Source organism: Nothobranchius furzeri, chromosome 3 (genome assembly GCF_043380555.1).
Source record: "Nothobranchius furzeri strain GRZ-AD chromosome 3, NfurGRZ-RIMD1, whole genome shotgun sequence".
In the NCBI taxonomy this organism is placed as follows: Eukaryota; Metazoa; Chordata; class Actinopteri; order Cyprinodontiformes; family Nothobranchiidae; genus Nothobranchius; species Nothobranchius furzeri.
Window position 1 is genome coordinate 50,654,844 of NC_091743.1, and position 26,612 is coordinate 50,681,455.

Sequence of the window (26,612 nt, forward strand, 5' to 3'; positions counted from 1 at the left end):
CCAGAACCTCTTTGGCGCCTATCGATAGTCTTTCTCCATGGCCTCACCAAACTCCTCCCACGCCCGAGATTTTGCCTCGGCAACTGCCACTGCTACACCCCGCTTGGCTATCCGGTACCCGTCTGCTGCCTCCAGAGACCCACCCTCCTTCTTCAGCCTGACAGCTCCCCGAACCTCTGGTGTCCACCAGCGGGTACGGGGGTTGCCACCACGACTGGCACCGGCCACCTTGCGACCACAGCTAGCAACAGCCGCCTCAACAATCGCAGAGTGGAACAAGGCCCACTCGGAGTCGATGTCCCCCACTGCTGTCGGGATGTGGTCAAAGCTCTGCCGGAGGTGGGAGTTGAAGACCGTCTCGACAGGTTCTTCAGCCAAGCGTTCCCAGCAGACCCTCACTATGCGTTTGGGTCTGCCAGGTCTACGCGGCATCTTCCCCTGCCATCTGATCCAACTCACCTCCAGGTGGTGATCAGTTGACAGCTCCGCTCCTCTCTTCACTCGGGTGTCCAAAACATACGGCCGCAGGTCAGATGATACGACTACAAAGTCTATCAGGTTAAAGATGCAACATGATTTTATATTTCTTCATCAAGTTGACGCAGTGATAGCTTGCTTCTGTTTTATTGTTGTGTGTCCCTTTTCTGCAGGTCTAGAAGCAGACTCTTGTTCATCACTGATGGTTTATTTTTGTGGAACCCCCCCTTTTGTCTCTTTTTTTCTCTTTCACCTCTGTCTCTGTGTCTGGTTGGAATTACAAGCATTCAAAAAACAATAACATTCATCCATCCATCCATTTTCTGAACCCGCGTTGTCCACACAGGGTGGTGGAGTGAATCTGTAAGGCTTGTCATCAGCATTCAGACATTAATTCTGTTTGCTTCACAGCCAGACAGGACACGGGGAAAAAATAAATAAATGAAAATTAAAAAAAATATGCAACGTGTAAGAGCTCTACAGTGCAGAAGTTCCTGTAAAACATATGTGGATATGTCTGAGCCAGGATGAGATTTTAATCCAAAATGATCATCCATCCATTGTCCATAACCACTTGTCTGTGCAGGGTCGCGGGGATGATCATCAGTGGCACAAACAAGAACTTTAGTCCTCTCCAGAATAATTCCTTCAAATGCTTTTGACACTATAGCAGCAAGAGCAGTAATTACTATATCCAAACTGCCAACATTTCTGGTTTTCCAGACTTCACAATCAATAACATGCTTATTTTTGACATTAACGACAATTTTAGACCTGCCCACTCCAGCTGCTTTGTTTCAGTCACATGACCCTGTGTTGTGTTTGCACCTGAACTGACCCGCTCAGTACCTACTCTGACTTGCTTCTGCTTCTGATCCTGATCCATAAAGATTGAATGAGTTTGTGACACAAAGGTTCCAGAGGGTAAAGCTTATTTGATTGTGTTAAAACACAAAATCAAACATTTTTCAGCTGTTAAAGTAATAAAGACAACACAGACTATTTACTGATTAGTTATTTTTGAAGAGATGAGTTTGATCACTTGACTTCAGTAAGAATCTGTTCGTGTTTAGATAAAAACATCAGTTTTACTTTTAGATCAAACAGCTGAAACTGCAAAAGACACAAGTGAAACCCAAATCTGTGCATAAAGGCTTTTCTCAACTAGGATGCATGTTTTTTTGTTTTTGTTACTTATTCTTATATTAAATGTATCTTCAATGATAACAGAACGTAAATATCTGCCATGCTAATCAAAACAGAACAGCATCATCTTGTTGTATCGTTGAAGCGGGAGTCTGAACACTTACGCCAGCTTCAGCTTCAGCACTAAGTTCCTCTGCTTTGTTATGAGATATGTCCAAGGATGCACCACATTTACACTGGATTTTAGAAACGGACACAAAGAAACTTAAAGAAAAGGCTGCTCTCAAATTGCGTGTGCTCCAACGAAAGAAAGCAACACGACTCGGTAGTTTGGTCAAGGTTAAATGGAAAACAGAAACGAGTAAAACAAAGCAAAGCCTGAGTAAAATAAGAGCAATGAAAAAACAAGACTGAAACCACATCCCTTGTACTTTAATTCTGGAGGATTAAAGCAAAGCAGCATTTTACAGAAAAACTCAGTATGTTTATTTCCTAAAACTAGAAAATTGCTAATTCTCCTCTGTAACATTTCAGAGATTAGGATTAAACATCCAAGTGCTTCAGACTTTGCTGTTCACAGAACCTGTTTTTTCTTTTTCCTCCATGCTTATAAAGTTCTTGAGCACCTGGACGCTCTCAAAGTCTGGGGGCATGTCAAAGAAAAGCTCGTCATCAAAGCAGTCTTCATCGGACGGCGACGCCATAAACGGCAGCTTCATGACCAGTCCAGTCAGCAGCCCGCCAACTGTGGAAGCTGCAATCGTGGAGAAGACAGCTGCGACCTGATAAAGAGCTTGTTCCTGTGCGGTGCGACCCAAGCCCGGCTTCAGCCCAGGAATCAGCTGCTGCAGCTCCAGCAGCTTTGGGTCTCCCGCAGGCGGCGCCCGGTGGGAGAAGATTTGATACATGCTGGGCCCGTAGGTCTCCTCTGAGGCCAGAAGGATGGCACAGATCCCTGCTGCGGACGATATGAGGCCTGTGAGGCCGTGGAGGTTGTGAATACCACACTGGTCCTGGATCCTCATGCGCTGAGCCAAAAAAGGGGTAAGGTACTTGTAACCGAAGAAGCAGGCAGTGCAGCCCATGACGCCCAAGGCGTACGCCGCCACAGGAGAGATCATCATGTCCACTGAAGCTCCAACAGTGACGCCTCCAGCCAGAGTGACGTTCTGAATGTCTGCCATTGTGAGCTTACCTCTTTTGTTGAATAACACAGAAAGCGCAAACGCTGTGATGGTGGACGAACTCAGGCCGATAAACGTGTGGAGGATTGCTCTGTGCTGGTCGTCACCTTTAAAGGTCAGAGCAGAGTTGAAAGAAGGCCAGAAGACCCAGAGGAAAAGCGTTCCCATCACAGACAGAATATCAGAGTGATAACTGGTGGTCTCCTTAGGATGTCCGTCGTTCAGAGTTGGACGATGGAGCACAAATGTCACCCCAAGGCCGAAGTAACAGGCAAACAGGTGAATAAGAATAGTGCCACCTGCGTCATTAATCCTGATGTATTTCAGGACCGCCCACTCCGTGACAGCAAAGACAGGGATCTCCAGCAAAGCCATGACCAGGAGCTGAACGGGACTGGTCTTCCCAAGCACCGCCCCAAATGAGATCAGCACCACAGCACAGGCGAACTCCGCGTTCAGCAGGTTGATTACCCCCAAGTGAATTTTTCCGTCGTGGTAAAACTGGAAGAATCCCTGAATCAGGATCGCCCACTGGATTGTGAACGTGGCTGTAAGAAAGTTGAAGACCATTCCGCCAAAGCCGTAGAAGCGAAAAAAGGCGAGGAGACAACCAAAGCCGATGAAGATCATCACCTGCACGTCTGCAAAGTACGGGTAGTCCTCATAGAGGGAGTTGTCCATTGGGTTGGTCTCATTGTTCTGCAGCTTGGCATCAGTGTTGTCATCATACGTGACAAACGCAGCATAGAGGGTTATCATCACAACCTCCAACACCAACACCAACACGGGTAACCGCAGCTTCAGATTGGTTGACGAGTTCATTTTGACGCACAAATCAAGGCGAGACTCCAGCTGCTGCATCAGCCGTCTTAAATAAGGCTCTTAGAGGAGATAAGAGCAGCCAACAGCATTGGTTCAACATCCTCCTCCTCTAGAAATAGGACAAAGTTATTTGACAGGTCAGCATGTCAGCAGAAATATACTTTAGTCCTCCGTGATAATCTTACCTTTTCTCAGGCTTTTAAAACTCCTGTTTGACATTCAGTCGCTTTAAAACGTTGGATTAGACGACAAAGAAGATCAAATCTGTGATTAAGTAAAAAAGTAAGTTTAAACTGACAATTTGGAGAAGTTCATCAACAACTCTGATGATGAAGTTCTCCAAATGAACCAAAAACAGGTAATAATTTCAAAATAAGAGTTTGTCAAAGTTATACGATAAGAGAAGAACACAGTAGGCTCTTTCATATGCTTAAGGAACAACGATGTGTTTAATGGGTAATATATTAAAAGTTGGGCTGCACAGTTGCGTAGCGGTTAGAGCTGTTGCTTTGCAGCAAGAAGGTCCTGGAGTCACATCCCAGCCTGGGGTCTTTCTGCATGGAGCTTGCATGTTCTCCCTGTACATGCGTGGGTTCTCTCACTTCCTCCCACTGTTCAAAAACATGACTATCAGGTTTATTGGTCAGTGTAAATTATCCTTAGGTGTGAGTGTGTGTGCATGGTTGTTTTTCCTGTGTGTCTTTGTGTTGCCCTGCGATGGACTTGCCACCTGTCCAGGGTGTATATACCCTGCCTGCTTTCCCGGAGTCTGCTGGAGGCAGGCACCAGCCCCCATGACCCGGCGTGGATGAGAGGGTATTGACAATAGATGGATGGATGAATATTAAAAGTTGATTTCCTAGTAAGTCAATGGCTGAAGCTAGCTTGAACAGACTCCTGAGCAAAATGAAAACCTGCATTTGACCAGATATTTTTGTAACCTTAATTCATGTTATATCTTCTCACCTGGAGTGTTGCAATGCGTAATCTGTTTTATGTGTCTTAGGCTTTCAAATTTTATGACTGTTTTTCAGTTTTTTTATTGCTTCTTTTATGCTTTGTGTCTTTTATGTTTGTGCATTGTTCTTATCTGTGCATCACTTTGAGGCAATGGCTGTTGCCATGAAAATGTGCTATATCAATAAAATTTGCCTTGACTTGACCTGACTTAATGACTTGTTTATTATGATCATCTTCTACTGTGTTATTCGTAATTATGTAAAAATGACATAAGTTCATAAGTTCATGTCTGCAGAGTTTATTTGAATGGATTGTGATTTCCATGGATTAGGCTCTGGTCAGTCATAGGTCATGAGAAGGATATAATCAATTTGTGTGCTTATGCTGATTGTTTTGCAGAAGATAATTAGAAAAAATGCTTCATCAAAAGAGTATTTCTTATGATATTTTGATAAAACAAAAACTTGAATTTGGTTCTACACTGACCAGGTTCAATGTTACAACTGAGTTTGCTATAGCTGACCTTATTTTGGCTCATCCTTACACCCAAACCCTCACCTGGTCAGGTATGGACTCAGCTAGACCTGTGAAGTTTTGTGCAATAAACCGCTATGTGCAGTGTGATTAAGCACTTGTCTATCAGAGGCAACATTAGGCCATTTAGCAATTTGAGCTGCAGCAGCATCTGTTGAGTCGGAAAAACTAGATCTCCTTCAATGAAACCTGACTTCCCATGCCCCGTCTCATTCTTTATTTATTTATTAGACACCTTGGGGGACATTGTGATTGTGGCAGGTGGACAGCATGCCACAAAAGCTGCAGTAAATCTCATTTCACATAATGCACTGTGTTCTGAATGTGTCTTATTTTGACTTTGACTTGGCTGTCTTTCATTTAACCTGCCGCTGTGTAAAGTTACATCCTGTTTCAGGTTCTTATCATTATCATCAGTCACAATCATTTTTCCTTTGAAACATAATGCAGTCGTTGCATGAAGCTGTGCTGTTATTATGTTGTAGCTATAGCTCCATATCAATGCACTGTAAAAAGAGTTTGCATTTGATTAGCAGTATCTAAATAGAGTAGTTTAGTAATGAAACAATCACATTTTGAAAAACTTGATGTTTAGTCACGTTTTTTATTCGAGCTCCAATCGTTTATTTCTTTCATTTCTGTATTGTCAGGTTTTCTTGATTTTAATTTTTTTAAAACCTTCATTGTTGTCTTTTCAATTATTCTAATGTGCTTGTGCAGCGCTTTGTGATTTTTATCTTGAAAAGTGCTTCACCATCATTATTGTCGCTACTATTACATCTATGACGTCTAATATCTGTTATTCTTGTGTTTTTTGTTTCAAGAGCAAAAGTAGTAACAATCTATCCTGACAGGGGGCAGTAGCGCGCACTTTAAACGCACTTCCGATGTAAAAGATCACAAAGAAAGCTTTACCCATGATGCATTTCTCTGCCAACGTATGCAAACAGGAACACGGCTACCGGCTTTTAACATCGGCGGTATTTTAATTACTCTTTTGTGGAGCCGATAGTCTCTGACAGCCCGACATCTGCAGCTCCGCGGCGACAGAAGAAAATCCTCCGGGGAGTTTATCAGCGGAGCCAACAGAGTCTGAAAGCGGCGTCCTTGTTGTTCACCAGTCTGTCAGGTAACACGGCTAGCGGCTAGCTTACATTAGCATCACGAATCTGCCAGCTCACTGAATTTTTATCAGTTTTGTGTCTATTACGAAGCCCCGCTTTTAAATATTACCCGAGATTAGGAGCATTAACCGCGTCACCAACTTATGTCAAGACGTTGCTTGATTTCAACATAACTTGTGAATAAAATCAAGACTACTAGTGAGAGGAAGCCTGACACGACTACAATTTACTGAGGAAAAATGGAATGTTACCATGACAGTCACCGAAATGAATTTTTCTGAAATTGGTGTTTTTTTACGGGTTACAGCAAGTACAAAAACATCTGTTGCGTTTTACATTTTAGTCTTGGTCGTTAAAAATTTTACAACAATAAATAGTGAAAGCTATTTTAACTAACCAAAAACTGTTTTCAATATGAATCTGAGAGGGAAACACGTCTGGAATAAGTAGTTTTCTGTAGAAAATCTGAATGTAAACTACATTTTTCAGTTTCAGCTGCTTTTTGAACGTTCTTAAATCACTGCTGAAAGGTTTATTATTTGACAGCCATTTGCGTTCTGATTCACTCCTGATAATCTGACTTCCCTCTCTGGCCTCTGGCACTTTAACATAAACCATAATCATTTGTGATATGTGGATATGCCATAAATTTGTAGCTTATATGTATTTTAATTTCGAGTAATCATAGTATTAATTAGCATCTGCCATTCACATTTTCATTTGTTTCTCGCTCCATCATTCTGTCATTCTTTGGAAAATCCTGTGGTATTCCGAGGCTCTACCAGGCTCTGGGAGATCTGTCGTTGGTCCAGCAGATTCTGGTTTTGTGTCCTCTTTAATGAGCTCCCCGCCTTATAGTTAAAGCTGAGGCCAGTAAAGCTGTTGACTAGAAAGCCAGTTTCACCACTTTGTTTATGGGATCTTGTTCTTTGAGTCATGATCCAAATCTCACAAGTAAAAATCACAAATGAAAACATGAATCTGGAGGGACCAGTAAATGGAAAGTTTAGCTTTTTGACTCAGCTTCTTCGTTACCACCACACGCTGGGGTAGAGTGTGTGTTTCTCCAGATGAAGCTCCATGCTATCATCACTTCTGAATAAGATATTGAGATATCGACCCCTTAATTTGAGAAATGTATCTTTTCCAACTTGGAGGAAGTTTTCCACCGAGTTCGTTGGAGACTTACTTGAGCTTACTTAACTCTTGGGTTTGTTTGTGTGTTGTGAAGCACAAGGTCAGATCTGTGCCAAAATCTAAATTTAAAGAAAGTTCATATTGGGTGCAGTGCTCAATGACAACACTTTGGCATTTACCTTCAGAGAAATGTACACACGGAGATGTATAGTGTGTCTGGTGAACACTGAGTAAGCCAGTAGCTTCAGGGTTGGGTGGAATTGACTGTTTGCCAAAAGTTGTTAATTTAGCCTGAAATCCACCTGGAAGAGGGCACCGTACGGTTGTGGCTCCTGGTTGAGTCTAAACTCTGACAACTCCTGTTGTGCCCCGAGGATATTATGATCCCATTCTCACTTAGCTGTTGCCAGTCTCTTCTTCCTCCTCTTTACCAGTCTTATTTTTGCCAGGGCGTTCCACTGACAGCGTGACAGGGAGCATCCCAGAATCAAGACTGCAATTAGTGAAACTAAGCTACTTCCTCTACAACTTATCAGTCCCTCCAGCACGTCAAAGCCTTATTATTATTATTATTGTTATTATTATTATTATTATTATTATTATTATTATTGTCCCAGCAGCTTAAAATAAGTGATGGGAGATCAGTGTTAGTCATCATATAATACCATTTGAAATCTGTCCGTGTTTGTTGGAAAAAAAACTCGATTTATTATATGTCAGCAGAACTCTTGAGTTATCTCCAAAAGCATGTGATCTGATGAGTGTTTAGGTGACTTATCTCCGGAAAGAATTAACCACGTTTTTTTAGCTGCAGCCAGCTGATCTCGTCTTCTTTCCAAGCAAGCAGCGATTAAATAGCAGCAAGTCTGCTGTCTGGAGTCGGTCCAGGTTTGTTTTAGGATGCAACGTCAAAACGAGAGTTTCTGTTTAGTGCCATCCAGCCGTTGAAGGCTTGTGGATCAATCACTTATAATTACAATTAGTGTGTGAAATACTATTGGTTTAAAAGTTACATTTTTTCCTTTGATGTTAATAAAAGATCTACAAAAATTCTCTTTCAGTGTGGGTGATCATGGCGAGTCCAAGGACCAGAAGAGTTCTGAAAGAAGTGAGAACACAGGATGAAAATAACGTAAGTGGCTTAAATTTGCCCCATCATGCCACCCTGCTGCTCTTCACACAGAGGGTAGCGTTTGGTTGGCAGACTTTCAGTAAAGCACCTTCTGCTAGCTCTTCAGAAACAGGTTCTTTCATTAACATTCAAATGAATGGAGAGTCATTTTGGACGGAAACATCTCTGCCAGGTGACATTTGGTTGGAGAACTTATCTGGTAGTTGTAGCAACTCATCTGTGTTAGATAACTCACTAAGAAAACAGCAATATTACCTTTTAACTTAGGAAAAGCTAAATATATTTTTGTAGAAATAATGGTTTTAATGCCAGTGTAATGCTAAATAGATTTTAAATAATGAGGTTATACAGGATCCGGGTGAAGGCTTCTAAACATCTGATTTACCGAATCTTTTCTCTTCTCAGTTGTGTTTTGAGTGCGGGGCTTTTAACCCTCAGTGGGTCAGTGTGACATACGGGATTTGGATCTGCCTCGAGTGTTCTGGAAAGCACAGGGGCCTGGGGGTGCATCTCAGGTAGGAGTGGTGGGAGGGTTCTTGGGTTCATTAGTCTGAAGCGACTGACGTGTTTTTTTTTTTGTGGTCGGCTAATGTTTTGACACATTCTGCTTTATTTTCCTGTTAAAATGCCAATGGTAGCAACTTTTCTAAACCCAATTGGTTTTTGATCTCAGAATTGAACAAACTCTTCATTTTGTGCTCAGTATTAAGATCAAACAATTAAGTAAGCTGTATAAAATGTACTAGACATTAAGCAGGTATTTTTAAGGAACATATATACACATTTAAATAAAATTCAAGAGCAACACTGGGCTACCCGCAGATGTGCCTAACTTAAAATCAGCTCTGCTAAAGAGGTATGGCAGCCGATGTATATAAAAAATGGTAAATATTGCTCAGCCAATATTTCTGTCAGTCGCTAATGCACAGAAGATATTTTGTCTTTATTAAAATATGAAAATGGCCTTAGTGTTTGCCAAAAACGAAAATAAATAAATAAATAAATAAATGTACAAACCGTAAACGAATTATGAAACGATTTTTATCTCCTTTCCTGTCAGCTTTGTGCGCTCGGTCACCATGGACAAGTGGAAAGATATTGAGCTGGAGAAAATGAAAGCGGGAGGAAATGGAAAATTTCGCCTGTTTCTTGAACTTCAAGATGATTATGACCCCAACTGGACTTTACAGGAGAAATACAACAGCAAATCTGCGGCGCTGTTCAGAGACAAGGTGGGACAGACTTGGTTTATTCAGTAAACTACGCTGCACAGCTGCGTTAGAAGGGAGATAAGTGCAGCATAGCTTCTGCTGAGAAGATATTTTTATATAACAGGTAGCAACTTTAGCAGAAGGGAAGGAATGGTCCATGGAGACATCTCCTGCTAAAAACTGGACTCCACCTCAGCCTAAGATGGGCCTTTCAACCGCTCACCGGTAAGAGAAAGCAGAATTTTGGACAGCAGTTGGAGATCAGCCATTAAAGCGTCTGTGTTTCAGTTCTGGAGGATCTGGACAGAACCCAGTAAGTTCTGGTGACAAAGCTTTTGAGGACTGGTTATCTGACGATGTTAACTCTTACCAGAGGTACGTTATTTTCTAAGACATTTTTACTATTTTTAATAATTGTTTATGAACTTATTTGATATTTATGTTTGTGTTTTCTTCTTCAGTGGTGGAGGTTACAGTGGAAACCAAGACAATCGTTACGTTGGTTTCGGCAACACGGTGACCCCAGAGAAGAAGGATGAGGACTTCATAAATAATGCCATGACCTCTATTTACTCAGTAGGTCATGGCCCAGATGTTTTAGTTGGGTTGGTCTTGTTGCAGAACCCCTCATGTTTAATGTTTTGTTCCTTTTAGGGCTGGAGCAGTTTTACAGTCGGAGCTAGCAAATTTGCTTCTATTGCTAAAGATAATGTGAGTGAATTCAACTGTAACCAAAGGTAATGTGATGAGTTTCTGTACTTGGTAAAACTCACTTGTGTGTTTTTTCAACCACAGACAACAAAACTGGCAAACCAGGCAACTTTAAAGGTAAGGCATCTCCTCGCACTTAAGTGTAAACGTTCACACGCAGTATGCTAGAGTGACTTTCTTTAAAAAATATGATGTAAACTTTGAACCTGTGATAACGTTGCTGCTACTAATATCTTTTTGCCTTCTCTGGATGTAGTTTAGGGGTTACAAAGCCCCTCCAGAACCGGTAAAGCAGCTCATAGTTGCATGGGGCTTCTCCATTTAAAGCTGTACCCATTGTTTTACTGTTATGTCAGCTAATTGTTCCTTTAATTGTGAACATTTTGCATCCTGCATGTGCATCTGGGGTCTCATTTATCAAACAATGCGTAGAATCCTTACTAAAATAAGCTCAGCTAAAAAAATGTACTTACGCCAAGTAGGTTTGTGATCTATCAAACATGGAGGACGCACAGCTGCACGCAATCTCCGCTTCATAAATCGGAGACTAACAAGAATGTTTTTCAGCTGCATTTTAGTCCCATCCCGCCCTCACCACGCCCACTTACTGCCATAAACAGTCAATGCAAAGTGCCTTGTGGATCTCATGCATATACATAAGCCGGCTGTTGCAGCGCTCCGCCAATGATGATGGCGACCGTAGATCAAGGCAGATCAAGGAAGCGCAATTTCACAGAAGCAGCAGTTGAGGTACTTGTGGGTGAGGTGGAGAAATGAAAGGAAGTGCTTTTGCAAAACAAATAAGAGAAAATGCACGGAGTGGCACAGCGTTGCTGAAGCCGTCAATGCTGTGAATTCTTCAGAGAGATCTGTGGCGGATATAAAAAAAATGGTTCAATCGGGATTCAATCCCCAGACTCCCAGGTGAAAGTCACGCGTGCTAACCAGTCACCCAAACAGAGATCTCCCCTGTACAAGTAGCCAGGGCGCATGATCAATCGGGTCACAGTGACAGGACACACACACTGTCACAGACGCATGACATTCTGTCTCAATCTGTCCACCTGCTGATGTTCTGCATTCCGTATTCTGCGCTTCAGGCTGTGTGTGCGCGTGTGTGTGTATGTGCACATGTGTGTGCGTGTGGGGGGGTCTTGTTCTGTGTGTGTATGAAGCAGTACAAGTGGTAATGCTGCAGGGTTTCGTAACTGTATCTTCTCAGCAGCAGCACCGCAGGTGCTCTCCATGTCCAGCATGTGCGTAAGCCAGGTCCTTAGTCAACTTAAAATTGCGCACATTTTTCTGCTAAGTTTTCTTTCATAAATCCCAAAGTTTGCTTGGAAAGTTGCTCACGCAGTTTTCCGACCCCGTTTTGTGCGTAAGCAAGCTTGATAAATGAGGCCCCTGGTTGTTAACACAACATAGTTTTGAGCTGGGAACTGTGATATAATTGTATAGTTGGCTGCTGTTCATTCTTATATGTTAAGGGTTATTCTTTCATGCATGGCTGTTTTTGTTTTATTGTTGCCAGTAGAGCTGAAGAGGTGTAATGGTTTGTGAAAATGTTCCAGCTTTGTCCACTGGATTCTGACTTTGGTTCAGTCATTTCCCACACAGTAGATTAAGAAGGAGAGAATAAAACATCAGTAATTTTAATGTTGCCGCCTGAAGTGAAAGAGGTTTGTTTCTGACGAAGTCCAGTGGTAAAGCAGCAGTAACACCGTCCTGGTTACAAAAGACAAACTGAATATTCTACCAAGTAATAAACCAGGGGGGGAATAAAATAGTTTGAAGGCACAACTTTAGAAGAGCTCCATCATGGTTCCTTATTATTAAAATGCAAGTTTGCCTTTATTTATTCATTTATTTTCTCAACTTTTTTCCTCAACTGTGGTCAAAGGTTTCCCCAAAGTTAGCATTTTTGCATTTTTAGATTTGACACGCATAAGTTTAAAGCCAAGGAATGTAGAAGTTGTTTATGACATGAAAGAAATGCAAAAAGTAATTATTTTTTAACTCCAAAGCCTTTTCAATTTATGTTGACATCATGTTAATCAACTCATGGTGCAAATTAGGGCTGCATGATAGTAGGAAAACCTGTATTTGCCACCAATATAGAATAGACGGGAAACTGTTTGAATTAGAAAAGCAACGCAGATCTACCTCGCACTGAACTGGCTTTCATGGACTGATCCATCTTGTCTCTCGATGGGGAAGACTGGTGTTGGTTTAGTGTCCAGGAAACAGAAAATCTTGGCTAGTAGAAGCTAACTGTTAGCATTAACAACTCCACCACACAGCAGAACTCCTTCAGGCTTGTGTTATTTGTGGAGGTAAAACATCAACGTTGCAAAGTATATGGAATCGGTGGTAGTCGTGTTGCTGTTAGCCAATCAGCGGTGAGAAATATCAGGAAATAATGGTGCGTTCGATTTGTCCTTGGAACTTGGAAATCCCGACTTCCAAGTAGAAAAAATTAAATGAAACGGCCCCAAAGTCGGACCTCCTAGTCGGAAACTGGGAAGAATTTCAGAACTTTGACCTAGACATCCTAAATGGCAGCTCTTCGTATCAACAACAGTTTTAGTTGAAATGTGTTTATTGTACAAGACACATAAGAGTTTGTTTAAAATCAATGGTACACGTAGCGCATGCAAGCTTTTCTCTTCAAATATGTTTTGTAGATTTATGTGTTTATTAGTCGTCTGCGTTCGTTGAGAACTGACAAAACAGCAGTTTTCCAGGATATCGCCATAATGAAATCTCGACCTTTCTGACTACGGCAACCAAAATGCGGTTTATTCGAGTGTGACGTCATTCCCAGTTCGGACTTCAGAGGTAAATCGAATGCACCATAAGACTCAAGTCTGCCATGTTCTGCTTCCTACTCTGAAACATGAGCGCCAGAGCTTTTTTTCCCACAGAGATCGTCTAACAAAGCATTCGTTTATGAGAGACCACTGCAATTGTGTTGAAAAACAAGTGAACTTGGTCTTTAACTCAGAACATTGACAAACTACACTGATTTATATTTGAGTCATTTTCACAACTTTTGGGAACAGTTGTAGAAAAAGGCTCTGATTTTATGTGAACCATAAAACCTGAAAGCCAGAGAATAATGAATGTTGATTCAGCGCTGTCCTTACAAAGTAATCTAATTAAAAGCTCTATCTTTTTGACCATTACACCCTCTAGAGGCTGATTTTCATTGTCTCTGTGAATAGAAATGTTCTTTCTCTTGATGCAGCTGAAGAACATCGTGCTGGAATGTGAACGTTAAAATGTTTTATTGAAGTAAACTCTCCTTTCTGACTCCCAACTAGGCCACAGAGTTAGGACAGACTTTAAATGAGAATGTTATCAAACCTACTCAAGAAAAGGTAACATTGATGTTTGAAGTTGTTGATTTGGTGGTGGGATGCAATGCTTTAGACAAGAAACAGCTTCAGATGTGAATGTGCTATTTTCTGCGTTGTGCTGCTCTTCATCTTTATCTCTGCTGTGCCAGCTTACATTAAAAGACAAAGTCTTCAGTCTTAAATGGGCCAAAAAAATTCTCCTGCCTGTCGGTGACTCAGCTGGTAGATTTGGGGCCAAATCCAGCTGTGAACGGTTTATCGGAGAACATCTGAGTCCATAAGTCATAACACAGTCCCTGGATTTAGCTTTAAATGGTTTTTGTCAGTTTTAAATACATTTTAATAACCGTTTTTAATTTTTACTTCTGAGAAAAAATCTGCTTTTTTATCATTTGAATGAGAGGCTGACCTGTATTTAAAGTAGAAAGTAATTTAGGTGTGGGATTATTTTATACTAAATGCTGTAAAAGGCTGATGTGTTTTAGGGCTTAATTTAGTTTTTCTATTGAACAGAGGAGATGGTTGATCTGAGCAGCTGTTCCACAGATCAACAAACCTCTTTTCCAGATCTGTTTTGGTTTATCCATGCTTTTGGTCCACACTTGTCTCATCTTACAGTTAATTTACTGTGAAACACGAGCTTTACAGTTCAGTGTTATTTACAAAGATACACTGGTGGCATTTAGCAAACATATTTTATTCAGGAATAAATTAACTGATAAGTTTTTCTAAATCAGGTTTAATCTTTAAATAATCTGCACCCTTAAGCCGGTCTTTATTGATCCCAAAAAATGGAAAATAATTTTTAGTTTTTGAGATTGTTTTTGTGAACTCTCTTTATATAAATAAACACAATCGGCAGCTCCTCGTTTGAAAATTGTACACTGATCGGCCGTAACGGTAAGGCCTCTGAGAGCTGAAGTCTGTTCGTTTCTGTGAGGGAAGACAAAGGTTGGTATTAACGCTGAAACATCTCTACAGGTTGATCACACCTCTGACATGGCACCAGCAATCCTCCATTTAAACAGCTACATGTATTTGCCCAACAGGGTGAAATGGGGTGGGTAGCAAACTGATCTATACTCCCAACAGTAGAGATCAGTACTCGGGGTGTTTTACATTCTGTCAGAGCCGGTTTGTCGGCAGCAGCGAGACACGGACACATGTCAGCTGATCTGTGTACATCTTTGCAGATGTTTTGACTTCAAACTTTCTCTACTTGGGTTCTTCTTTGACCTAAATATTACCTTACCATATAAGGTGATGGTAAATATTCTCTGAAATAAATACTTCTGCTTAACACCTTCAGTTTTAACTATCAAGTGAGAAGCTGCTGAGATGTGTTTAAATGGGAAAACAATGATTTTTTTTTAAATTAAACAAATACCGAAAAAGCACCTTAGAAGTGACTTCATGAAATTATGGAAAAAACAAAACAATCTCATTGGGTGCTTAGAAATCCAGAAAGATTAAGGCGAATAGATTTAGTCTTTTAATGTACAGCTGGCGTTGCTAACTAAACAAATGTGTGGTATGTGTGTGTCTACCTGTGTCACTTTTTGTCTTAATTAGTGCCGTTAAAACAAAATCACTTTCCTCATCTGAACAAGATAAATCTTCACAACAGAATATTTGTAGCAAACTTACTGACTATCAGCATTTGTGACTTTGAAAGATTTTAATCCTAATTTGGCTCATCCAGGTCAAAGATGGCAAATTGCTAGATGAAATGGCGGTCAGCATCACAGGGCTGGCAAACAAGGTAGGATGGGCAGATGTCTGCCACGCTGTACGGATGCAAATCCAGCCTCCTGAGTGAGAGGAGTCGGCACAGATTCAATACCATCTCACTTCACCCGGGCTTTAAATCTGCACCCGTGGTGTACCGATGGTTCTGCTCAGAGTTTTATTGGGCTTTCTTTACGGTATTTACTACCCTCTCAGGAGACTGGGTTTGTAGTGCTGATGATAATGAACAATGCTAATTAAATGTGATCTCTTGTGTTTTTGTGCTGCTGTTGATATTTTGGTGGTGAGTACAATGTTGAAGTGTCATGATTACCCTCCATTGAAGCAGAAATCAAAGAGTTTTTTGTCAGAAGGCACCATCTAGAGGTGGAAAATGCACCACACCTTTAAAGGGATACTTTGCAACTTTTTCATATGTTTACATGATTTTCTTGAGCCAGTATGTGCTAATATGAACATTTACAAGGTTAATGAAAGGCCACCCAGTTCCCATCGCCCCCTGTGGCCAAAATATTCCTTGTGCAGCATCACAGTTGCTGGTCTGGTCTGTTGTGACATAGGAAAAAATTGCACTGACATACCTGGCGCTGCAGTCATGCTCCAGCATGTTTTCTGCATGTTTTAGATCACGAACACAGCTAATTTGTTTAATTTAGTGATGAATCACTCCTGTAGACACTGAAGAATGCTGGGCAATGTTTCAGGGTTTAGATTAAGATGTTAAAAAGACGAACACACAGCAAGGAGATAAGTTTTGATTTTGGTTCTATAAACTGACACTAGGGGGTGCTAAAAGCAAGCCAAAACTGCCTAGTCTCTCTTTAAGTCCCTCTTCCTACTTCCATGATTAAAGCCTGATTCATGCTTCTCCGTCTGCGTCAGTGCGGACACACGCAACGCCATTATCCGTCCTTGCGTGCCTGACGGAGAGCTCCGCAAGGACGGACGGAGTCGAGCTCTCTTTTCTAAACATCCGTCAGTCGAGACGGACAACACAAGCTTGTGATTGGTCAGGACGCCGCTGTTGTTTACAGCACCGCCATTGCTCCCTCAAAAACATAAAGAGAGCCGAGGATCACAAGCGGCAGACACGGAGAAGCTTGAAGAATACCTCACGTAAAAAACTCTAAAAACATGAACGTTTAATTCCCCGTGACTGGAGGAGTGAAAAGATGCGCAGCAAGCGTTTTATTTGTGGACAGAAATGACAGGAAACATGGGTTTAGAGGTGGGGAGCGCTTGAAGAGGTGGAGAAGGATGAGAGACAAATTTGTCCGTGTTAAAAAGTCTCTCATATAAAAAAAAACACAATATAAACACACTATCTTGGACCGATACATGACAGGATACCACAGAACAGCGCTACACCCTCTGTTGTCCTGCCGGGCAATTGCTTTGCAACACTCTCCAGGAGACGAAGAAGTATGAGAGCAAAACTCTTCCGTCAATCCGTGCGTGTCTGTCCCTTGCGGAGCTGACGGAGAAGCATGAACCAGGCTTAAGGCTAGAAGCAACACCTTTCATACATCAATCTGCACCTCTAGCTGGCCAACAGAGATAAAATACACTGATTCACAATTATTCTCATTTATTTATTTATACTTAAAAGACCTGTCCATATGAAATGTCGCCAACTCTCCCGTTAGAGGAGAGGAGGAGGGAAAACGGTTAAGTTTAGCGCTCTTCAAATCCTTCAATCAGCAGGAAAGAACCACCATAAACCTAGCACAGCAGCTACGCTGGGGAGAGGAGATTCTGTGGGGATGTAAAATTAAGCAATGTGCCGACGTCTAATTTGTAGTCATAGTAATTCCGAACTTTTACAAACTGATAAATCTCAGAGTACGTGACTGGCCTGGTTGACACACTCCACTACTTCTCATTTAAATTGAAGTACAACATGTGTGATCCAGGGCGTAAGGCAAAGCGGATTAGAAAATGGCTCCTTTAGCCCCGTTGACTTGCATTTGTTTTTTCGTTCTTCCGGGGAGCCATGAGCCGACCAGAAAGGGAGGAGACTTAATGTACTTTCACATCTGGGCCAGCACGGACCATACTGGGTAGCTTTTAAAGTGTAGCCTTGTATTTCCAGCGCTCAACAAGTCAGTTTTTCAGCTCACATACTAAGGAGGTCTGTTTTGGGCTGAACAGGTCCAACACACCCACTACCAACTGATTGGCCGGCTCAAATACACACCTACAGTTAGGGGGAGCCTCTGATTGGTGAATAAAATAAAGCAGTGGGAGCTTCCCTCATGCACGAGTCACTATCATTCTGGATTCTGACTGAAGCTGCGTCTCTCCGGAGCCCACACACACATGCACGCACGCATGCACATGCGCACGTACCTTTCTGTGTGTATTTTGCCACGTGCAGGGAGATTTCCCCATTCCTGAGAAGCGTGTGTGAACTGAACCCAGACCAATGCCACCCAGTCTGGTCCGGTCCGGTCCGTGCTGGCCCAGATGTGAAAGCGCCATTAGGCTCCTTATGCTGAGCAGCACTCATTTCAAATTGCATGGGGCTCTACAGGAAAAACAATGTTTACATGTTGCCTACATTATACCAAAGTACTGGCCAAGACTATCTGGGCAAAACTCTGGATTACTGCTTTAATAAAATGGAATTGGCAAACTTTTGATTCAATGTGTTGCTAAAAATTGCATAGCAATAGTTTCACTTTTAAAACTCCTTTAGGCATCTACAATTGTATTTATTTTAGCTGATTGTGAGGTGTGAAGCAAAGTTTTTTTAAATATATTTATTATTTTTACATTTTTCAGATGCAGGGAGCGGGTTCAAAACTGACCAATCTGCTGTCCGGAAAACCACAAGATGGGTAAAAACAATTTAATCTAAAATAGCAAAATATTGTTTGTCACATTAATTAATTCCTTTGGGTTCCCTGTTCAGGTCTGGTGCAGAGAGCTACCAGAACATGGATGCCACTGAGGGGTATCAAGGCAGCTCCGGGCAGCCCATCTCCAGGGACTTCTGGGAAACGTTTGGCAGCAACAGCTCCTTAAAGGAAAAGAAATCTCCCAGCAGTGACAGCTGGACCATGGCAGATAATTCTGCAAAGAAGAGCTCTGACAGTTGGGACAATTGGGGCTCTGAAGGAGCGTCTAACAACAAACACAGCACAGGAGAGAGCTGGGAAGCCTGGGACAACAACTGGGAGAATGCAGATGGCAAGACAAAGAAGAGTCCCTCAAAACCTGTGAAGGAGAGCTGGGATGCTGCAGGCTGGTAGTGGTTTCACCAACATAGTCTCTCCTTCATTTTTCTCCTCCTCTGGCTTTTCCACTGCCTCTTTCTCTCCCACTGTTCATCTCATTAGCACTTTCTGGAATAGAGTTGCATTAGCTTAGTTCCTATTGATGCATTTAAATAGAATCTATTATTTACTCCCAAACCAGTCAATGACACCCAGAGATGAGTCCAGCTCATTAACACAACACCCTAAAAGTCTGTCTCCAGAGTTATATTTTATTATGAATTGCCTTCCTCACAAAGCATCGAGCATAATGAGTGTACATAAGAGGTGTGAATGACCCAAATATAAAAATGCTTGTAAAGGTGAGTCAGCGGTTTAGTGATGCTGATGAGTTTAAAACAGAAACTAACCATGCATGAGTGAATTATTCTGTAAATATCAATCATTGTAAAATGGACTGAACAGTCGGGTTAGGCCCCTAGAGCTTTTGCACGATTTGTAAAAGGAATTTATGAAGAGCATTTTTGACAGATTGCCTCCCATTACAAGCTACAGTCAGTGTTATGTTACATTATTATATAGGATCAAAGTTATTGTAACAAACTGACCTACGTTTATATGTATGGTGTAAACGAATTATCCAGTTTGTGACTACATGGCCTGCATATAGTGTTATTTGTTGTTAAAACTCTTGTTTTCCATAAAAACATACATGTGAATGAATTTGGGAAATCCCGAGAGCTGCTGAATGCATCAGCCTGATGAAAGGAAACGAGACGTTATCAGATCATCACTCACCATTTGGGTTGTACCAAAACTTTTTCGTTTTCCCAAACATAAAATTGTAGATTTGTATTTGACTTTAATTATATTTTTTTATTTGAAATTCAATTGAATCAACTATTTTCTTTCTGTATTTAATAAGCGTTCTGACCTGAATAAAATCCCCTCTCGTATATTATCCAATGCTAACTCTGGTTAGCACGTCTGGGCCGTTATTCTCGTTAATAACAGAACTAATTCACTGGTTTTGGTGATAGGTGTTGAGACTGTGCAGTCTGAATCCATCCATCCATCCATCCATTGTCTGAACCCGCTTGTCCATGTAGGGTCGCGGGGGGGGGGGGGGGGGGGGCTGGTGCCTATCTCCAGCGGTCAATGGGCAATCAGGCGGGGTACAACCTGGACAGAGAGCCAGTCCATCGCAGGGCAACACAGAGACACACAGGACAAACAATCACACACACACACCTGAGGACAATTTAGACAGACCAATTAACCTAACAGTCATGTTTTTGGACTGTGGGAGGAAGCTGGAGTACCCGGAGAGAACCCACGCATGCACAGGGAGAACATGCAAACTCCATGCAGAAAGATCCCAGGCTGGAAGCGAATCCAGGACCTTCTTGCTGCAAGGCAACTGCTCTAACCACTTCACCACTGCGCAGCCCCTGTGCAGTCTGAATGTGGAACTAAATAACTAACGGCGTGTTTCTGCAGAAACCTTCAGACCAATTCTCACCTTTATTTCAGCTCCACGTTTTTATTTTTACACTGAAACAAATTTCTTTCAGAATTATGTAATAAGGACTCTTATGTAGATGAATTAGATTTGTACCTATTTTTCAAATGCTTTCTTTTCGAGTTTGTAATGACGAATGCACACACACCTTATTACCATCAAAGGTTCTTTGGACATGGGACAGCTGCTTGAACTAGCTATCAGGATGTTCTATGAAAGCTAATTTGTGAATGTGGACAGGTGGTTATTGTAAACTTAGTTTAATCTGAAGCTGCAGGAATATTACTTCCTGGTCATATCTTTATAATTTAAACTTGGGCGATCTGAATGAGGACTAATGTTAATAAACTAAATGAACTTAATATTAGTACCTTTGATCTAAAAACAACCTCTGGTTTTACTCTGGTGAGTAAAAATCAACATTTCACACAGTAATGAAAACAGGGTTGTACTGTCCTTCGTGTTTAAAATCTGATCATTTGACCCTTGTTTAACTCTTGAGTTCATGTAAAAAACAAACAATCTTACAGCTCATTAATTCTCAAGACTGGTCAAAACTCCACGTTTTAATGTTTTATTCTGTGCTTTTATGCCTACATCTAAAGTCTTTGGTTTACTGTCTGGTTTGTCAGTGGAAACTGTTTACTCTAATTCCTCAGCGCTGTTTGATGCTGATCCCATTACTTTTGGTTGAACTTTTGTGTGGTTTTTGTGGGGTAAAACGCGCCAGCGAGACACCAAACTTGAGCCTACAGTGCTGATGTGTTTTCAGTGTCGACGCTGCGTGCCGTGGGGAACAAAAAAGATCACCCCTGTGACGTTTTGCTTGCTGAAGCTCTGCTGTTGTGTTCATAAATGGTGTTAAAGCCTTAAACAGCCTCGTTACCCTTCTGTTGATGCTGTCTGTGTATCTGTGTGTCTTTTATGCAGTGAGGTGTAAGTGTGGGTAAGCCTATTTACCCTCGACTTCCATTGTATTGTTGCCTCTATAAAGTGTGAGTTAATATTTGTTTTTGTTTACATACATTACATAAAACAGTAACGGTCCAGACATAAAGGGAAACATTTGTAATGTAAATTGTCAGTTTTATAAGGACAACCTTAATTTATTTAAAAATAAAGATAAAATCTAGTTCAACAAATCCAGGCCTGATTTATAAAAAGCGGGGCATGTCAACAAATCAACTGTCACTCATTATTTTTTTACAGCAACTGCCATCTCCGCCACATCTAAAACTTTAAACGGGTGATCTGAGTTTCTGTGCCTGTGCAACATTTGAGATGGTGCTTTTGTCTGTGGATCTAAATGTGTCAGATACTATTTTTGTGATGTTGTGCATGATATTTAAGATGGAAATGACCACAAGAAGTTGTTCCCTCTGTGAATTTAGGTACTGTTGTTTTCACCAGCAGCGTTCCTCTAAGATGAGCTTGTGTAATTAAGGCTGGACATTTTTCCCCTGTAAACATGGTTTTCTGTGTAAAATAAAACTGTCACGTGAATTTTTGTGTCTTTGGTGCATAAACTGATTGTTTTTTCCCACTTATGGTCAATGAGTACTTCATGAGGATATTTGGGCAAAAACTTGCCAAAGTTGACCAGATCATTTAATGGATGAATGTTTTTTTATTTGCTGTGTCTGTTGAAGAAACCCGGAAGGTTTTACTTTTTATTAGGGAGGTTATCCAGTAATCAGAGTCCAGAATCAACATTTTATTAAAATAAACATATGAAATTAAATGGTATTCTATAAAACGTGCATAATATTGAAAACCTACAACTAAGAATAAAGCATGAAAAGGTAGCAAAATGAAATAAGAATGCAACTAAACAAGATCTGAATCAAAATAATAAAACTATACATGTGCTAATTTGTTAAATTGGGTGACTAATTTTCGGACTTTGGTCTCAGATCTTGTCTGTTAATGCGCTCGTGTGCTTAGTTCTCACAGACCAACACATTCTCTCACCCTGACAGATGCAGTGTGATGTTCTAGGAGCAGAAACGCTTGCGTTGGGTCCACAGCTGGAGAGGGGAAGGGTCTGCCTCATTTGCAGACGGTGACATTTACATCGTGTCCCGCCTACAAGGCGTGGAGTCGTGCGTGCCTCATTTCCACTAGTCTCTCACCGGGGATAACGAGACCGACTATAGATGGCGCAGATACGGGGTGAGTAGCTCCTAATAATGACATTTGCCGGTTAGTGAGCTCTGATTAAACCACGCGGGTGAAGCTAGAAAGCATCGTCCCCCTCCGAGAGACGGGCTGCATCCTGTCTGCAATGGAGGAGCGGACAGGCTGAAATGGATGACTAACGAACGTCAACCCTCTTTGAAGGAACACCGCTGCTATCTGTTCTAATAGTTTTATGTATAATTTTCATAGACAGCATGATATAATGCAGCGTACTAACCACATATTTGACAGTGACAGGAGCAGTGATTGATTTCGCCACAGAAGCACCCAGCATCAACCTGTGAGCTCTTTCGTGGTTACCGTTTCAGTCCAACCTAATCGATCACTAGTAATCGATTCGAAGCATTTTTCTAACTTCAGAGTGTTTGTTAAGGCGCATTTATTTAGGCGCTGGTAACACAAATGCTAACAGGTACAGCCAACAAATGGTGTTTAAATGGGCGAGATGCTAACTGTTATCAAGATTTGGACATTAAATAGTCCTAAGCAGTTTTGATAAACCACTTTAATGTGAATAAGTGCAGCTAACAGGGATTAAATCTGTTCCCTGCCCAGAGCAGCAGTCTCATAATCAGCATCTTGTGACCGGTGGAGGCGCTGCTTATCCTAACCATGGTGAAAGTTCGGCGCTACGCAACAGTTTCTCTTGGTGGGATTTTTTATAGACGAGCTCCTGGAGGGGAGCCCCTCACCACATTTTTATAAAGGAGCACTAAAATGGCGTCAGAAACATCCGGGTCGTGATGAAAAGCAGCTGGTGGGGGACAAAACAAGTCTTTCTGAGTTGAGGCCACAGTGTTGGATTTCTTTTCACTCAGGACGTCCTTAACAGTTGTTGCTAAGCGACAGCGACGGCGCGTGCAGCCAAATTTGATGTTGACTGGCCCGAATTAAAGCCCCTCGCGAGGAAGAGAAACGGTTCCCCTCAACTAAATTACTCTGGAATTGTCCTCAGCACCTGCACCATGGTAAATGGAAAAGGAACAGAAGACATTTGGCATGCAGCAATACTACTACTACTACTACTACTACTACTACTACTACTAATAATAATAATAATCATATAGGCACCTTTCAACACACCCAAACTAACATAATAAAAATAGAATAAAATTAGAACAGCAATGTAAAACAGATATCTGTAATACTAAATTGTATAATAAAAGCACCTACTAAATTAATGAGAAAATGTTAACTGAGATTCATACACAGGAAGCGCTTTGAAAAGTGAGAATCAATAGTGCAGATGTCTGGAGGTAGACGGATTCATGAGATGATGGGCAGAGTGACAGTACAGAGGTACAGAAAGATGGATGGAGGAGGAATGTCGGTTGGAACGGGCAGGGATGAATCTGTAACAACTCACTGAGATTTGGTGGAGTGAGATTATAGATGGCCATGAATGTGAAGAGAAGGGTTTTTAAAGTTGATGTGAAGTATCACGAGGAGCCTGTGCAGATGATGCAAGACTGTGGATGTGGTTCAGGAGGATATGATGTGGGCAGTTGAGCTCTGGACTAACTGTAGTTTGGATTTCTAAAAGACAGACCAAAGTAGGGAAGGACAGGAATTAGGGGTGGGCAATATAAACGATATAAGGTTGAAACATACAAAATTGGGTAATGATAGAGTTTTTGGCTATATTACAATACCGCAATATCGCAATAACACATGACGTCACTAAGATGTGCAACCTGCTGACATTGGAACAACAGAATGGCAGTGACTGGAGGCCTATATGCCTCAAGTGGCATATATTTGCCACATGAGGATATTTTAAAGCATGTCATTTTGACATATATAAACAAAGAAAAAAATATATCGCAATATACCGTATATCGTTACCACACATGCTTCAGATTATATCGCAATATAGATTTGAGGCCATATCGCCCAGCCCTAACAGGAATCAATATGGAATGTTGATATGGAATGTGAGCAGTGTGTGTAGAACAACAACAGGTGTGAGGGATGGATGTAATCCATCGATGTATGCATCCTGAGAGATGTTTCTGAAATGATAATGAACTGTGAAGAATAAAATTCAGACTCTACTTGTAAAAGGGAAGCTATCAGATTTGGTTTGAAACCAATAAGAACACTGTATTTTGTAGCCACAATTCACTTGAAGGAAATTGTTACAGAATCAGAAAGGGAAGTAGGAGGGAGAGAAGTGGGTCTGTTGGAAAAGTAGAGCTTGATGTCATCCACATAGCATCAAATATTACTATTACATTTACAGGAATTTTGCCTGGGAAGTGGGAGTAGATCAATTATAAAAAGAAGAGGCCCCAGGACAGAACCTTGGGGAACACCAGAATTGACAGGAATAGTCAATTTATTCAGTTGGGAAAAGTCTTTTGCTTGTTGCCAAGTTTCTAACTCACCATTGCTCTCTTAAGTGAGCAGATGTTAAAAAGTCTGAGCTTAAGATGGCTGTGGTCTGTGATGATGGCATCAGTTGACCTGGGTAGGCTAGCTACAGTGCTAAGGCTGAGTGATCCATCATTCTCTGGCTGAAATTGCATCCTCAGAAAATGTGACCACCAAAGCTGCCCCCCCCCCCCCCATTTTATTTTCATGGTCCTGCTACAGCTGTTATTGTTTATGGTTGTTGTCATCTTTTGGAAACTATTTGCTGCTCTCCAATCTGTTTATATTCTGCCGCTCATTTTCTTCCTCTCACTGCATTGTTCGTATGTGTGTGAGGCTGATTCGCTGGCTTCCTGAAACTGCTGAAAGGGAAATCCCCATAATAACATCATGCTGACTTGAAAGCACAATTTCTCTTTCAAAATTTTTTTGTATGTTTCTGATGGCAACAACTGTTGTAGAGTTACACTAAATCAAAATAATAGATCACGGAGATCACTGTCTGATGAAGCCAACAGGACCACATCATTGCAAAAAGCAGACTCGATCCCAAGACCACCAAAACATAGATTGGTTGGGTGGACTCTCACATACCCTCCAGGACCTCCCAAGCGTGTAGAGCTGGTCCAGAGTTACACTGCCAAGACGAAAACTACATTGCTCCTGCTGAATCAGAGGTTTGACTATCCAACGGACCCTCCTCTACAGAACCCCTGAAGACTTTACAAGGGAGGCTCAGGAGTGTGATCTCCCTGTTGTTGAAACACCTTGCAGTCCCCATGTGGATATTGGAGGACAACCATCCCGGTCTGCCAATCCAGTGGAACAGCCCCCATGCGATATTGCAGAGCCCTGTCAGTCAACACAACTGTACAACATCCAGAGCCTTAAGGAACTTTGGGGGATCTCATCCACCCCTATGACCTTACCAATGGAGAGCTTTTCGATTACCTCAGTGACCTCAGCTCCAGAGATTGAAGAGCCCAACCCAAAGTCCTCAGACTCTGCTTTCTCACACGAAGACGTACCGGTGGGATTGAAGAGGTATTCGAAGTATACTGCCCACAATCCACAAGGTCCCTAGACAAATCAGCAGCACAATGTCCCCACTATAAACAATGCTGGTAATGCACAGCTTTCCCCTCCTGAGACGCTGGATGGTTCCGACTATACGACTAAAAATATGGAGTTGGAGAGCAGTGGCAGCCAAAAGTAGCAGCTTCCACACCAGCGTACTAAACATAATAATGGACTAGCGAGCATGTGACTCATATTCATGATCCATTGTATTAATAATGTTATAACTAATGACTGTAGACAAAGATGGACAAACCCTCTGTGATGTCACCCATAGCTTTCTGAAAGACTTATTTGAAGCCAAATGGGTGGTTCCCACCAGTGCCATTTTAATCATGTAACTTGTGTTGTCACTACCACCAAATCCAAAAAATGGGCAAAGAGGTGAAGCTGAAAGCGGAACTATGAGGATCTGATTTCTCTTTAATTTTGGGACACACACACAAACAATGCTTTAAATCAACACAAGTTCCACAAGGTACACAACACGTTGTACGTGTAGGGAAACAGTAAGTATATTTCCAATATATTTATTGCATTCGATACAACAGCTTGGACTTTGTCCAAACAATCCAATGATTAACATTTTAACACAAACAGACAGAGGACACAACTAATGTTGAGAGAGTCTAAATTGTTGAACGTCTGTTAACTTGAGACTGAGGCCTTCCACGGAG

General features: G+C 41.5%; 2 protein-coding genes and 1 pseudogene across 9 annotated transcripts in view; 2 read left to right on the plus strand and 1 right to left on the minus strand.

Moving 5' to 3' along the window:
• Positions 1-2,012: 2,012 nt before the first annotated feature.
• Positions 2,013-3,784, minus strand: LOC107395613 (ammonium transporter Rh type B pseudogene; annotated as a pseudogene).
• A 2,286-nt stretch (positions 3,785-6,070) lies between these two features.
• On the plus strand, positions 6,071-19,420 carry arfgap1 (ADP-ribosylation factor GTPase activating protein 1). Of its 6 annotated transcripts, XM_015975022.3 has the most exons (14): positions 6,071-6,252; positions 8,446-8,516; positions 8,922-9,031; positions 9,577-9,748; positions 9,852-9,952; positions 10,016-10,102; positions 10,189-10,303; positions 10,382-10,438; positions 10,523-10,555; positions 10,695-10,724; positions 13,762-13,818; positions 15,500-15,559; positions 18,331-18,386; positions 18,461-19,420. In XM_015975022.3, exons 2-14 carry the CDS (start codon positions 8,457-8,459, stop codon positions 18,798-18,800), a joined length of 1,278 nt encoding a protein of 425 aa, XP_015830508.1. In that variant the 5' UTR covers positions 6,071-6,252; positions 8,446-8,456; the 3' UTR covers positions 18,801-19,420. The 6 variants fall into 6 exon arrangements, with proteins under 6 accessions (XP_015830508.1, XP_015830510.1, XP_015830509.1 ...); XM_015975024.3 differs by lacking the exon at positions 15,500-15,559 and having other exon boundaries at positions 18,337-18,386; XM_015975023.3 differs by lacking the exon at positions 10,695-10,724.
• A 2,899-nt stretch (positions 19,421-22,319) lies between these two features.
• elmo2 (engulfment and cell motility 2) overlaps positions 22,320-26,612 on the plus strand; it is a 34,405-nt gene continuing 30,112 nt past the window's right edge. For 2 of the 3 annotated variants that reach the window (XM_015975018.3, XM_015975020.3), the window contains exon 1: positions 22,320-22,458. The gene's annotated coding sequence lies outside the window, so the exon portion shown is untranslated. The remainder of the gene's footprint in view (positions 22,459-26,612) is intronic. The other variant, XM_015975019.3, reaches the window with a different exon arrangement.